This window comes from Symphodus melops (assembly GCF_947650265.1).
Source record: "Symphodus melops genome assembly, chromosome: 11".
NCBI lineage: Eukaryota > Metazoa > Chordata > Actinopteri > Labriformes > Labridae > Symphodus > Symphodus melops.
In genome coordinates, this window is record NC_136701.1 from 13,423,199 (window position 1) to 13,439,630 (window position 16,432).

Genomic DNA, 16,432 nt, shown 5'->3' on the forward strand with positions numbered 1-16,432 from the left:
GTATCAAAGGGAAACATCCTGTCATACACAGACTTCCAGTTTCACTCTGCAAACTGCTGCATCAGTATTCAACATTAAACTGTCATCATCTTCATAAATAAATAAATGTTATGGAATATGTTTTAGCAAGGTACTATGCTATGGTTTGGTTTGGTAAGTAACCTGTCCTTAATCTATGATTCATACTGTAACATCACTGCAGAGCGCTCACTCCCCGGACATTAACACAATGGTTTCTTTCCACAGGCTGTCAATCTGATGAACTCTTAGTGGTCACAGTGTGTCAGATCTGTCACTGTGCAATAACCCAAAACACCCACGGGGTTTATGGACACTTGATTGTTACATGTTAGTATGATGATCCTCCTTATCTAACGTTCTTCTTTCATGTAAATTCTACAAAAAAAACATCTACTTCATACATTAACTCATATGTATATTTAAGCATCCTTTGCACGCCTCACCACTGACATATTGTCTTATTGAGGCTTTAACATTTGTTTGTTAATGTAGCACTTCCTGTATTTGAATGGTAAGTGTTGGATAAGATTAAATTGGACTCAGAGGTATTCCTCAAAGAGGTTGTGTATCTTGGGAAGACGACCAAGTATGGTTTTTAATTCCACCCTCATTCTGTTACTGTATCCTCACAGTTTAACAGTAAAAAGTCAAAACAATCAATAATCCCCCTTCAAATGCATTATATGCACAAGCCAGTTTAGAAAATGTAAGGAGTAGAAGGTGGAGATGTGAATAAAACTAGAGAAAAAAATAAAGATACAGAGAATCCTTATAAACTAAACTAAAGCTGAGAGGAATCCAAATCAAACAGACCAAACCCGTTTACAAGAAACAAATCATTTGATCGCTTTAAATATTGAAGAAAGAGGGGTTCATTACATCTCAACAGTCCACACAATTAAACAAATTATTTTTATCATGAAAAAAATCAGTACATTTTAACTGATACAAAGGAGACACGTTTGGTTTGGTCATTTTATTTGTGTTGTTTTCTGGCACATGACAGATTTTACAGACACTTTGGTATCAAGCTGCGTGACGATGTGGTACTGTAACGTAACCTTACTTCATAAAGTAAAAAGGTTTTAAAAGTGCAGGTAAAGGACAGCTGAGCTCAAAGTTTGCAAAAAAAAAAAGAGGAACAAAGTGCGGATGTTTTTGATTTAAAAAGCTTGGTGATCGTTTTCTGAATGTGTGAAGATGAGTTTCTTTAGATTCTGATTGGCAGGTTGGCAGCTCTGCCGCCAGTCCATGAATGACTGAGAGTTTGAATGCTGACATGTAGTGTAAAGTGCTTTTAGTGGTTTGAAGTCTTAGCAGTCTGTATACTATTTATTCAAAATATCTTTTACAGCCCAATGTAACAAACAGATGTTTTAATTTAAGGAAAAAGCTTTATTGTATTTTCCACCCAAGTAAGGTTTGCACCTGTCAACTCAATCAAGAGGTTGGTGTACTGAACTGTTCATTCTTTAGTGTCCTGTTTATCCAATCATCTTCCCAATCTGTTGGACCCTATTCTGAAAGTGTTAATGTCTTATACATGAAGTTATATGTTCTTGGATAAATAGTGCATCCAAAGAAGTTAGTCACCCTTAGATTTTCCTCTCAAACGTTAACACAGTGCTGTGGAAGCTTGTGATGCTCCTGCTCTGCTCTGTTATCATAAAAACAGTCATACCACTCAGTGTTTATGGTTGACTGGTTGACCTGCAGAAAGGGTGTTGCAATGTGTTGTCTGCTTATCAACATGCGGGGATGTAAATCTCCTTCCTTAGCTACTGCTGCTTGCTCTAAGAAACACTTAATACATCCTCTGTGGTCAGTGCAAAGCATCTTTAGGCCCAGAAGAATCAAACCAGATGGTTATCAAGAACCCGTCATACCCAGAGAAGTCTGTGCGTAGGACTGTCTGTAGGTTTCCTTCCACAATTCCCTTGCTCTGCCCTCCTCAGGCCCTGTAGTGATGTGGAATGGTGAAAGGCACAGGACAAGGTGTGAGAAGTGCTGAGCAAAACTTTGCACAAAGTTGGCAATTGAGTAATGGGTGTCGAGATTGCGGGATGTGCATCCATTTCATCTGAGCAGCCCAAAATGTCCCTGCTCCTAACAGTCTTAACAGTTAAACTATAACAGGAGGAGCTTCCCTCAGTGCAGTTTAAAGACCAAATGTCACCTGCTTGTCAGGTCCCATCACCGAACAATACATGGACCATTTTCTTCAGCAACAATCACAAATATAATTACTTTTCATTGGATACACAACTGTTTAAAAGCTCATTCACCAGCTAATGAATTAACCACAGAGACAGACTGTTTCGCATTGATAAACAGCATTTGCCAGCAACTCACAACCCTCTTAACCAAATAGGGTAACTTCTGGTTCCAGAAAAACAACATGGGTTTGATTCCGTAACTTCAAAGAAGGATTTTACAACCTGATGGGAAACTATATTTTATTTTATTTTAAAGTCCACGACCAAGACTGGCAAACTCTGCAAGCATCAAATATGCAAAGCACGCACTCTCCATGCAGGATACGCTTAATACAAGTCCTTTAAGTCTTTTTAGATCAACATCCTAAGCAGACAAGTAGACAACTGCCTCTCATCCTCCCACATCATTAAATTTAATGGACCATATCCTCTTACTTGATATGACATTTTCTAAAAAAGAATCTTTATTCTTTGGGTCCCTTCACAGGAAAGATGCACAAAAAAGCCTGAAGTTCAGTTTTTTAAGAGAACCGTCATTTTACAGATGACCGCTGGCTGTCAGTTTGAAACATCCTGCTCAATTCTTGACACTGCTGAGACCCACATTTACTAAAATGTGTTGTTTTTGTTCACAATTTTTTTCCAAATGAAACCTCATGTTTTCTGACACTCATACAAACAACCAAGTATAAAAAAGCATTACTTTCCATGAAAATGTAAGTGTAGACTAATACAAAAAGCTAACTGCAAATCCTGGGACTGAAATCATTGCTAGTCTTTTGGCCTTTTTTTGGTTTGAGTTGAATTATAATTAAAAGAAAAGGTGCATTGCATATATTATATAAGAGCTTACAGCTAGGGCGTCCATATCTCCTGCAAGAGTACAAACTGAAAGAGAGCAGGCGCAGCCTTTGGAGGACTTAGAGCCAGAGAGTCTCCTGAGCTCTTATCTTGGATCACAGCAGAGTCTCCTGAACTTCTGCAATTGGTCACCTTTCATTCGTGATGATTACAGATGTTCCAATGTAGTGCGGGATTTCTCTGTGGCTCTCAGGAGATGAGCTCGGGCTGTAAGAAGCTGTCCCTTTGCCTTGAACACTGTGGCTAAGTGTGGTGAAATGGGGGTCTAAATTGGAGCCATGTTTACCAAAGATTTTACTGAAGTTCAAAGTGTCTTGGCCTGGAAGAGCAAGCAATCTTCTTGTTCTCATCCTCCTCTCTTCCTCAGCCGACGTGGACTGTAGATTTTTGGCGGACACACACAGCTGTGGGCCGTCGGCTGGTGGAAGATATCCTCTGGTTGGATGGCTGTTGGGAGCTTCCATCATACACAGCCTCCTCCTCTGCTCCATTGCCAGGTGCATAGGCAGGGGCTGGCTCATGTGGTGCTCGCCTTTACTCTGCGCCAGGCTGCTTAGCATAGGACAGGAAATGACCCCGTCCCCTGCAGGTCCCTTAGCACAGTTTTCATTTTGTTGGATGCCCTTGTTTAAAGGTTTACCGTCCTTGAGAGGATGAGGATGTATGTAAACCTCAGACAGCTCAGTGTGTACAAGAGCATAGTGTTCATAGGGTTCCTCCTTTAACCTCTTGGTAGGGTGCAGGTTTGTGCTAATAACACAATCAGAGTAGAGATCATCAGGATGCCTTCGATCGGGTGCTATCCCCAGGCCTGAGGAAGTAAAAAAAAAAATCACCCTTAAAATTACTCCAGAACATTCAAACTATAGGTCATCATGTTAATATATATTTTCTGCCATATTTAAAGATACAACTAAAAACATGCTTCTTATTAGGGAAACATCGAACAACCAACGAGCTGACATTTAATCATCACTTAGTGCGCTCATATCAATGTGGAGCTAAATTCAGAAACGCCCCAAATGACCCCCAACTGATCAGATCACCTGAACTGATTATTTTATAACATGAGATGGGCCGCCAACAGGTACTGATGAACCAATGTTAATTCTTTCGTCTGAGATTATTATAGGCTGCCTTGACCACCAATGTGTTCAAGATGCCCACATTGGCCTACAGAAGGACTAAGGTAGCGTTAATATAAATGCATTGTGGGGGATGGGGGAATGCTCACAGAATCTGATCAAAACAGCCGTGCTACACTGTTTCCTGATTTCAGATCCGAGCGGAAATGGTGATAAGTACCCTTATCTGTGTGACACAATCTTTGAGTAGTGGAATTATCAGAGCTGTTGTACATATAACATGTTTACAGGGTTAGGTAAGATAACATATTGGAAAATATTTTTTTTTTTACTGAGGTTTAATTATTTTGACTTTGAAGTGGTTGGATGGGTACCGGTGTATTTGTTGGGTCCTGGCGGGCTGAAGTTCCATCCAACGGGCACTCTGTTCAGGGAGCCAATGATTTGTTGACACGACTGAGAGGGGGGACTTGAAGCAGGCAGCTGGCTCTGATCATCCGGACGTCTGGGTTTGTAGGTGTAATGAAGGTTCCGATTCTGAGTAGCGCTGCAGGGCAGCTGGCCTACTTCTGGGCTCAAGCTAGAGCGCTTCTCCCTGCAGGGCGTCACTTGGTACTGGGGTCTGTCCTTCCACAGTCCCCTCTGTAGGGGGCAGCCTGGGTGGTCTGGCTGGAAGATGCTGTTAGCCTGCTGCAAACATGCAATAGCACAGAGTGAGTTATGGGGATGACCACTTGATAACTCTCACTGAACCATCAAGTTTCATATTTGAGATGTGACAGTGAAATGTGGTGATGTCTGCAAAAATTTTGTTTTTATTTTTCTTGAACTTGTTTTTTATTAGGTACACAGGTAAAACATACAACAACAGGAAAAGTGTTGTTTTTCATAAGTATGTTTTCTTTTTGGGGGTTAATTTGTGAGAAGTTGTGTGTTGTAAAAAGTTGTGTTTTGACCCTCAGAGTCACTTGCTACATAACTAAATTTTTGAAAATCTGAAAAATACAGACTTCTCATTATGCAGGGAATTGAAAAATAAAAACAAAAAATCTGTAGTCACATTCTCAAGAGCAGATGACAGGCGAATGAATATTTGATTATGTAAGGAATATTTAAATAATATATTAAGAATATATTCTTTATTCAGGTTCTTGTTTTTAAATGAATCCGAGTTAGTCGACTCGTGTCCTACCTCAGGATAGGGAGCGGCTCTCACTCTGGTTTTCATCCGGACTGCTTTTGGTCTGTGCTGCTTGTGGTGGTCCAGAGAGGAAGTGAGACTAAGATCTGGTTTGTTCCTTCGACTCTGGTCTACAGATAACTGCAGCTCCTTGGATTCAATGTCTCTGTGCATCAAAGAGAAGGTCAACTTAAAAACCTTTGTACTTGTGTAAGAACTTTGAAATGGAGAATTGTAGGTCGAGGGAGTGTACTCACGTGAGGACGTAGTTTACACTGACAATACAGTGAGGTCTGGAGGAACGGCTGTTATGGACGATGGTGGCGTAGCTCTGCACCCACACCCAGCCTCCGTGCTTTGATAACATGCGGTAGTACTTAGTTGTGACCTGACCCTTCACTAGTACTGCAGAAAAAAAAAAAAAACAAAGATCAGGATTTGAGGGAGAAACATGGTAGTTCTGACATCAGCATCTCATCATCAGAAAGGAAGGACACTATAAACTATAGAGCAACACTTGCATTTTTGTGGAGACATATTTCTGAACCCACAGATCGAGTCCAGTTCTCCCTACATTGAGTTTACTTTTTCATTTTCGAGAACTCCTATGCTGGTTGTTTTTTCTGCTGAATGATCGACTTTGTTCAGACCACCAACACAAACAGACCACCGTGTTTCACTATGCTTGGATTAATCACAGTTGTGTCCAGACCGATATCGGAGAGTCATCATGTAACGGGGAATTTTGCAAATCACATGACTATTAGAAGTGGTTAAAATGCAAATCTAATCAGAGGCTGACAGCTGTCTGAGGCCACACACTGGTTGCTTGGTTCAGATTTCAGATTTAATTACTCTCTGAATAATCTCTGAAAGTTCTGCACCACAACCTAACTCGATGGAGGTTTGGAGGAGAGCTGGTTAATCCATGCATCCACCTTGTAGATTATTAAAAGCAGTTTCTTTAGATACTATCAAATACAACATGAACACGATACCATACAGACTCGTAGAGGTTGTTTGGATCCACAAATGTGATCACATAGTAATGAAGTGTGTCCTTAAACCTGATCTGAATAACACATCTGATGTGTCTGCTGCCTGAATAATGCTTGAAATAAAAGTGATATAAAAGCTCTTTATATTAATTAGGGCATTAACTAGTTAATCAGAATAATTAACATACAGTACACCTGTGCAGTGTCTCCATGTAGTCACAGGGATTGAAAATAACATCCTTACTGCATCTTTGAATGTCTCTTTCAATTTCAAAAACACCTCAGACTACTCAGTTAAAGAATCAAAAGAAAGGACTCACGTAAATGGTGAGCGAATCGAAGCTGGAAAACGTCGCAGCCATGGACGTGGTGGTACAGAGTCTTCTCGATGAGGTCCTGAGGCTCGTATCCTGTCAGCTCGGTCACCCTGAGAGAGAGCATCGAAAGACATCACTGGACTCTGTGTTTCATAGTGATCACCAAACTAGACGTTTACATATATCATTCAGCTGTTTGAGATGACATGTCTGTTTGTAATCACACGTTTTCTTTGGTTTCTCTGATATTTAGATTTGACCCAGGGATGATAAAGATATTATATCATGGCTTCATTGGCTTGGATCTCTAAGGTGTGTCCTACCTTGTGTCTAAGAAAATGAGTTTGAAGTCCAGGCTGGCCCTGAACATGAACATGTTGCTGTGGAGTTTGATCTCTGTGATCCCACTGGGGGGCAGGGAGTGACCCACTGCCACCAGACCCACAGTCTGATAACAGGATTCATAAAGTGCCATGTCCATCATGAACTGACGCACTTTAAGGTAGCCGCTGCAGTGGATTACCTGAAAACAACACGATGAAAAGGTTATTTTCTCCAGGGTCAGAAAAACAAGAGTCTTTTAACCAGAGAGCATTAAAATAGCAAAAATACACAGTTTATATTGTGTAGTCAACACATGTCATGGTTAGAAGGAAAACGCAGAATGCCGATTGATAATTGTTTAAAAGTGAAGTAAATCGTTGACAGGAGAAGAAGGTATAGTGACCATCTTAAATACAGACAGAATACTTTCAGACCTCTGAGTTACCATTAGTCAGATTGTGTGTGTGCGTGTGTGTGTATGTGAGAGGAAGAGACACGTACCTTATATCCCCCACATGTTAGCCCTGCATTTCTTTTGGCTAGAACACACTTCATCCTCAAGAAGAACGAGCGCTCCACTTCATACTCTGTCACACGAACACACATCACACAGTCAGAACTCATGTAAGAGTACACTGGATTTTATCATATAGTACAGCAAAGTAATACCTATAATAATTATTCTCTAGAGAACCTGAAGATGCCACCTCGCTCAGTTACTGTTGAAGCTAATATTCACCATGTTGACTCCTGTGAAGAGTCTGACACAGAAGAGGAAGAGGCTTTTCTCTTTGTAGAAAGAAAAGGATCTCCAGACCATAAGAGAGTGCTGCTGTTTGCTCCTCCTCTTTACTATCTGTAATCAATGTTGTCTTAAACAGCAACACAGTGTAGGGCAAAGATCTAATGTCGTTGTTGTAATCATGTCTTTTGTTTGTAATCTTGGAGGATCACATAAACCCAGCACCTGTAACACAGTCAGGGTGCTCGTCATTCTGGAAATGTTGGCTCAAACTAACTTGATATTGTTTGAATTAAGCTGCAGTGAAACCTGCCTCACGTCAAACAGATACTGTATAGGTATCTGTTGGTCAAACCTGCCACAGGCCAAATAAAATTTAAATGAATTTGTTAATTGAAAAATTCACCCCATAAAGTTGTCATGAATAGAAAGCGCTTTTTTCAAGAACAAGGCTGTAAACTGACTGTTTACACTGTCTGATTATGACATCACGGGTCTCTATGCGGTCGACTCACTTTTGGCAGACAACCTCAAGTGGACACTCGAGGAACTGCTGCTAGCCGCAGGTTCCTACAAACAGAGCCCCTTTTTTCTGCACTTAATTTCCAACATCAGAGGCTTCTGATTGGTTATAAATTACTGCAGTATACTTGCTTTATCGCAAGATATAATAATTAACATTTTTCATTTTTCTTCTACAGTGTTTAACGTCAGCCGCAAAGTGAGTGTAACTGTAAACATGACTATTACCATTAAAACAGATACACATAGATGTATTTTGAATGGTGACAACAAAGACTGCTTTTATTCATTGATTTCTCCTGCACACTCGTCATGTGAATACGAGCAGGTCATGTGACAGATAATGCTAAAGGTGTGTGAGAGCCTGAAGACTGAGGATGCAACGTACCTGCAGAAAAGTGATGGTGCTGCGGCTGACACACACCCAGCACTGCTGTCATCTCATCATGGTCGGAGGGGTGGATGTACTCGAATATACTGTTTCCTGTCAGCTCCACCTGCGCGCACACACACACACACACACACACACACACACAGCTGTTCATGAAAGACCTGCTGCACTACCAATAACAACAGTGCAGACACAGAAACAAGTTGAATCCTTCAGACAGATCTGTTTTCGTTTAATCCCAAATAAACATTGATATTAGTTCTAACTGTTCTCAGGTACATTAACTATGTGATGCCAGACAGGGGCTCTTACCTGGGAAAGGCCCAGGTGGACCGATGCAGTCTCAGAGATGTACATGATTTTTCCATCAGAGGAGACAACAAACACAAAGCCATCCAGAGTCTGAGGGGCAGAGGATTCACTGTTTAACAAGGTTAGTGATGCGGTCATCTTCATTTTTACATATTGCTGACACTACTCAGCTTCTATCAAAGTGTTCATGGGCGCAAGGAAATTCCGAGGACACGTAGATGTCTTTGTTTACCTGAGTACATTCTGAAGCTAATCTTAAAGATCCAAGTGAGACTCCACTCACTTTGATTGTGGTTCCTTTTAGAGATGTTCACTGAGAAGCCTCTTCGATTTTGATTTGGCTATTCAATGACTTGAGGCCTCATTTCAATACTTATATTGATTTATGAAAGGGGTGGATTGGCAGGGGATGTTCAGGATAACACACCAACGTGTGAAAATCTCTTTTGTCTTCGTCGGACCAGCTAAGGCTACTCGTTTTTGTGCGTTTGATGTTAACTTAGATTAACCAGAAGGTCCTTCATTTGATTTAAAAAAAAAAGGCAGAGCTGAATTCAAATAGCAAACAAACTGTGTTTAGCTTAAATACATTAATATACACAATATTTTTTTTTTAACTTATTACTACATCATTATGATTATTTCATGTCATTATTTTTTATCTTTTCTTACTTTACTTCTTTCTTCCCCAATCCTCCCCACACCTACAACCAAAAACACACACCGCGCCTTGACTTTGTTTGTATTCTCTTAATTGTCTTCTTCTATAAAGAATCGGTTAAGCACTATTTTGTTATTTTTTATTATTTACTCTTTAGTGTCACAATTATTATTTTTATTTCACAATTTAAAAACATGAGGCCAACCTATCCAGTTTCCGCACTAGAGAGAGTAGGGTATCCTTAAGCATGAGCGCTCTTACACCACACACACTTCATGAAACTGTTCTTGTGTGTCATTAAATCCTCTTTGAAATGTTGTCAGGCAAGTAGAGCAACAATTTGATCCTGTCACTGAAAAAACAAAACATGTCATTTGACTGGACTGACCTGCAGCAGGTGAGAACCCAGATCTTTAGCCATGCTGTCCAGAGGACTGAAGAGAGCAGACTGACCCCAACCATCACCGAGACCTAAAGAGAGAGTCAACACACAAACATATTAAGCAACAAAAAATCTGTGATTCCATAAACAATTTTCAGAAATTATTATACCTGTTAGAATCTGTCTCAATGTTGCTATATCTATCATTGAACACATCGTACTGTGTAGTAGTGAAGGGCCGGGTCCTCTTGTAAATCAAGACTTTGAAAAATGAAACAAACAGCCTTGATGAGCCCTCAGATTTTCTGGGTCATCATCAGAGTCAACGGAAACACCCTTAACAATGGATGTAGAGCCGAGGACAATGTCCACCTAAAACCAGTGACCCCAGCTCGTACCATTACAAAGCTTTGCATGACCAAGAGGAGTACATAGAAAAGAGTCCTGTATAGCCAGCTGATCCTAAGGCTCAGCACCAGGCCTCAGAGCAGAGACAAACTACTGTATATTTGGCTCTAAATGGTCATTCGACCATGTTGAGTCATGAGAAACTGAAAAATATGTTTACAATGTACAGACTGCCCATGGCTGTCAGCTCTGTCCACACAGACAGGTGGAGACAGAGACACACTTCATGCTGCACTGGAGCAAATGTGAAAAAAGTAAAGTCCATGATTTTGAGTCCCTACCTGCAGAATAAAACAGAGCCAGCAGCATAGATGAAGCAAAATATATCTGATTCTGTCACAATAAGAGAGACAACCATCTCCACACATAACATCCCCCTGTTACACAGTGTAGTCGAGAGCCCAGTGTTTGCAGATTACCTATCTCAAACCAAGGAAGAGCTACAGCAGGGCTTCAATCTTCTGCACAGTTTTCTTCCAGACCTGGACCCTGACAGTAAATCTAACCAAAACTAAAATTATGGTATTATTTAAACAGCCTCCAATACCACAAATTCAAATCCGTACCACTGAAACAGCGGATACAGTTGAAATGGGACACATAAAACAACATTTACTTGGTCTGAACATTAGCACCACAAATAGCTGTGAACAAACCAAGAGACAAGGCAAAAAAGGGCTTTTTATGCCATCAGAATGGAAATTGTTTCACAAAGGAAATTTGACGTGGCCTGCTGAGGGTATCGCCTACTTGGGGAACACATTTACCCCCTCCTTTTCTGAGCTCATCGAAGTTAACATTGAACCCCTCTTTGATAAGCTGAGATCCCATATCCACAGGTGGCTTCCCCTGAACCGATCACTATGGGGGAAGGCCATTGTTGTAAAAAATGGCTGTGTCACCCAAATTCAATTATATTTTACAATCACTCCTTGTCAACATCCCAATTAAGTACTTTCATTTATTTAGCATAATGTGTAACACAATCCTACGAGGTGGTAAACAACCACTTATACAATTAACCAAACTCCAAAGGCAAGTGGATTGGGGAGACTGGTTGTTCCTAATCTATTACTCTGTCACTACTCCTGCCTTCAACACCTCAATGACATCTTCTGCCAGAGAGAGCTCCACCCTAGTGTAATATTGAAGAATATTTATGCACCTGTATCAAAAGCTATAATGTCCCTTTTCCAGTTTTTTCGCGGTCTCATCCTATATTTTGTCACCTTAACTGGGTATGGAAAAAGATTGGGAATATACTCAACTTTGAGAAATCCTGAACTATGTACAGGTCACTCTCCCTTCCTATGGAACGACTGATGGAAGAATAGCATTAATGTATTGGTGCATTTATATGAGGATTGTACTTTTATGTCTTTAAATGAACTACAAATGAGGTTTGAGCTATCAGGACAGCAGATTTGAGGATACTTTCAAATCAAAAGCTCCGTTAAGAAAGTCCTTTTCTCCTCGGGCATTCCTAGCCGAAGTACCCACAAAAATGTTTTCCTTATTTGGTAACATGAAGTCGGTACTATTTCATGGTGTATTACAGTCCGCACAGATAATAATAATATGATAAAAGAACATTTATATGTCTGTGTGTAAGATACTTAGTGGCCTAAGGCTCAAGTATATTTGTATCTTTGTAGTCTTCAACGGACAGCTAAACAGAGATATAGATACTTGTGAGGACAAGTGAGAGGAGTGGAGCTGCATTTAAAAGTCTGAGGCCCACAGTCAAACTTGCAGGCTGTCGCCTCTGAGGCTCTACAGATCCATCAATAGAGCTTTATAATGCTTCATACAAAACTGTTTGTTACGTAAACTGCTGCACACTGTCACACACAAACACACACTTTTCAATACACAAAGAACACAGTTCAGATTCTTTCCATATAAAATGTCCAAACGTATTTGAGATAAATTTATTGGTGCCTTTAAGTATTAGTATTAGTATTATTTTGTTTTCATATTTTAAACAAACATTTTCTTCACTTTTCTGAGCTCCTCTTTCATTAAAGTAATTATTTTCAACTTCATATTTATTATCATCCTGAAGGACATGAGAGCTGCAACATGCATCAAGATACAACAGACAGAAAATCATCAGGTTTACAGACCACAGCTCAAATGGGGGAAAAAAAAGTACTTCATCCACACTGAGCCCGAGGCCGAAACAGTTTGGACACAACAAAAAGAGTGTGCGAAGTCGCAAAAGTGCTGTAGAGTAGGTATAGTTCAATAAATTGTTTAAATGAATAATCACGCTAAAATAGTTCATAATGAACAAACAATAAGAAAATAAAAACTAAAATTGTAATCTGAAAACCTGTCTAACGCCACAAATACATAAAAAAATACATAAGAAACAGCAAATTAAGCTTTTCAAAGGTATCGGGGATCAAAGAAGCTGTATCAGGCTTACAGAGCTCCTATTCTACTATTCATTTAGAAGATTAACGTCAGAGAGTTAGGATAACATAAGGAAGGAGAGAGGAGGAAACAATGGAAGTATGCAACTCTAAGTCTGAATATTATCATTATTATTATTATTATTATTATTATTATTATTATTATAAGTACTATTTTATTACTATAGCTTCAAGGCTGTAGGAGAAAAGGTTTATCGTTTTTTCTGCTGAGGCTTGTGTGTTTCATCCTTGTTTTAAAAAAATAAATCTGTGAAAACATTTAATAAAAACTTTTTATGAGAATCAAACATTTTGAATTTTAGGAAAACAGGAAGTGTCAGTTTAAACAATAAAAATGAACACATGGTTTAAAAACAAAAGTGAAACTCGTAAAGTCAAGCAAATATTTGACTTTTTTCATAAATCCTCTTCATTAAAATATATATTTTTAATATATTATATTTTATTACAAATGAATGATCTGTCATCATTTTATAATAATCAGATTTCACTTTTAACATTCATGTTTAATTTAATTTGTTTTAATTCTAGGATGTTGACAGTAGATTAGATCTCACTGACATATTAAGAATACATGAATAAAGTGAATATGCTTTTGTTGAGCTTATATCATATATTTCATCCTGATGAGGATGTTTAAAATATCAGACCCCCCTCTGTTTGATCAGTGAATTAATATGTGAATTACAACAACACAAAAGATACAAATGGGCAGCCAAGACACAAGGATCCAGATAAGACCACAAGACAGTCAGCGGGTCTGATCTGCATCCATGCATACATTAAATCATCAGGAGTCACACATTATAACTGAGTGATGTGTCAGTCACTCTTATCACTATCTTTGAAGCCTAACTCATCCTGAAACCTGCTGGATTGCTAATCTTCAACACAAAAACAAATAACACCACCAGAACAGAAAATACAATCAAATAAAATGTTCTTTTACAATGCAAAATTTCCGACTGTTCAAGCCTGCTGGGAAGTTTATATTTGTGAAAGCACGTGCAGATTTTAAGGGTTGTCTCTGACTTTCAGACTGATAAAAAAAATAAAATCCCTGTATTTGAATTTAGATGTTTCAAATATATAATACTAAAAACATCCCCACTCTCAAACTAGTAAAATAGATTATCCTCAGTTAAAATCTGCCAGGACAATGTTTCTTGTTGTTCAGTAAAATGACAGGATTAGTTTAAGGACAGAGCTTTTGGGTCTTTTTTAGGCTGAGCCCCCCTAAAGCTCTGCTCCAAAAATCGCCCTTGACCGGTCCAGCACAGCGCTGCCTCTAACTCAACAGGATAAACTATAACTGGTGTTAATACTTGGGTTATTTATGTGGTTACAATGGGTGAAGATCTATAAGTTTCAATGGTCTAGGGCAGTCTGGTTTCTTTAATCAGCGCGTGCACGTTCATTAGCGCTGCGGCCTCGCGCACAGCCCGGGAACACGGCGCTCTGTCTCTCCGGGTGGCCTGCTGTCTTTTAGTGTCGGTGTTGATGAGTGCTGAAGGGAAGGAAGGAGTGTGTTTTGCTGCCCTCTGAGTGTGTGTTCACACTAATTAACTCATTATGATGATGATGATGAATGAGTGAGGAGTTAAGAGCAGACAGCAGCTTGTATCACTGAAAGAGCACAGACTGTTTTACTGACTGACATGTCACAGAGCACTGAACTCTTTTTATTTCTATTAATAATAATATCATCATTTTTGAAAAAAATGAAATTTGATTCCAACCATATATTAAAATTATTTTATTTTGATAGACACAAAAATAAGTCGTTGACCCATTATTATAGGCTAATGTTTTTATATTTGTTATTTTAAAAAATGGAATGACAAAAAACATTTGATTGTTTATTTTGTTGTTGTTTTTTGTTGCCCCTCAAAATCCGGCGTTAGACAATGGTAGTCTAATACTTTTGTCGCTTTTAATGTAGATTTATTTCATTTGTTAATCATTAAAAAATAAATTTCTTATCAACTTTAATTAAAAAGTCAGTGAATCAAACAGACAGAAGCACAAACAAACACACATAGGCCTACACATACACACACGCACACAGGCTTACAATGTCAAACTCGTTTTTCTCTCTCAACGAAGCAGCTTCATTTTACATCGACAATATTTAACATAGGCACCATCAGTCTGTCTCTTTTTTCACTCATACGCTTTGCAAACTTTAATACCGGATATTATTACTATAGGAATATAACTCTGTTATCACCATCAGAAAACACCAAATGTCTTCATTCAAAAAGTTGTTCTTCTTTCTGCTCCTCAGTCGGCTATAGGCTAATAAACTTTTATATAGAGAAATGAACCCAGCTGTTCACCTTTAACAAGAACAATTCACTTCTTCATATTTTAATAAGTCACCTTATATTCTCTGCAAAATCATAGGCTATGTATTATAGCCTGAACACCACACGATAACTAGGCATAATAATAATAATAATAATAATAATAATAATAATAATAATGATAATAATAATAATAATAATAATAATAATAAAGGCCCAAAAAGAAAACTTCACATTTCTATAAGCAAAGACTACATGTTTTTCCCCTCATGATAAAAAATAAATATAGGCCTTTAAATAGCTTCTATACATTTTTGAATGAAAAATAGTCTATTATTGAAAAGCAGTGCTCACCGTCGGGGAACACGGCTCTCATCCGGAGGTAGCTGCTGGTCAGGCGGATGATGGAGGCCTTGTCCAGCTGGGAGGTGATGGCGGCCGGCAGAGGCAGCAGCTTGGCTAACTCGTAGAACTCCCCGTTCTCCTTCTCCCTCCGAGTCTTTGCTGCGTTTTTACACTTCTCCTTCATTTCTGGATTATTATTTTTTTATTCCAGCGGAAACTAAAATCTGCGCGGAGTTCCGTCATCCGCTCCCGGACCAACACAAAAAAGTCATATAGGCTTTTAAAAGAGGAAACAAACTATGATTATACAGGCTATCCCGTTAATTTTTGAAACGAGGAGAAGTTCATCCTTGAATCAGAGCAGACTGCACGTGTTCATCCCGTCAGCAGCCCCGCACATCTCATCCTTCCACCGCTCCGGACATTTCCTCCACGGGTTCACCTGTTGTAGTCTCCGGGTTCACCTGCACCTCTGAGGCGGTAAAAGTTTTAAAGAGCCAGCGGGGAGTCCATGTTTGTTCTGCTGCTGTGTCAATTTAGTTGTCGTCAGTTTATCGCTCTTCAGATTATAAATCCTGACATTCGCATCCATCAAAATCTGATCAGTGTGAAGAATCAGAGCACACTGAGACCTGACTGACAAGCTCTGAAAACATCCACCCCACCTCTCTCTCTCTCTCTCTCTCTCTCTCTCTCTCTCTCTCTCTCCCTCCCTCCCTCCCTCTCTCTCTATTCATCTTTCAACGCAAGTCAAGACAATCCAATTCAAACGTGCTATAGGGAACATATTATTTACATTATAGGCTACAAAACTGATACAAACAGAAAAGCGTTTCCCAAAGTCTAAAACAGGTGGTTTGTAACCTTACAGTACAAATATTTTTTTATCTGAGATTTCGAGATTAAAGTCATACTTTAATAAA

The 16,432-nt window shown here is 39.2% G+C and overlaps 1 protein-coding gene across 1 annotated transcript; it reads right to left on the reverse strand.

Annotated features, from left to right (window-relative positions):
* Positions 1-3,116: 3,116 nt before the first annotated feature.
* On the reverse strand, positions 3,117-15,789 carry sim2 (SIM bHLH transcription factor 2). Its single transcript, XM_079355143.1, has 11 exons — positions 15,519-15,789; positions 10,019-10,101; positions 8,970-9,059; positions 8,655-8,763; positions 7,504-7,589; positions 7,002-7,201; positions 6,682-6,788; positions 5,621-5,768; positions 5,376-5,529; positions 4,558-4,873; positions 3,117-3,909 (listed from the first exon to the last, which is right to left on the reverse strand). Exons 1-11 carry the CDS (start codon positions 15,691-15,693, stop codon positions 3,227-3,229), a joined length of 2,151 nt encoding a protein of 716 aa, XP_079211269.1. The 5' UTR covers positions 15,694-15,789; the 3' UTR covers positions 3,117-3,226.
* Between the last annotated feature and the right edge of the window lie 643 nt (positions 15,790-16,432).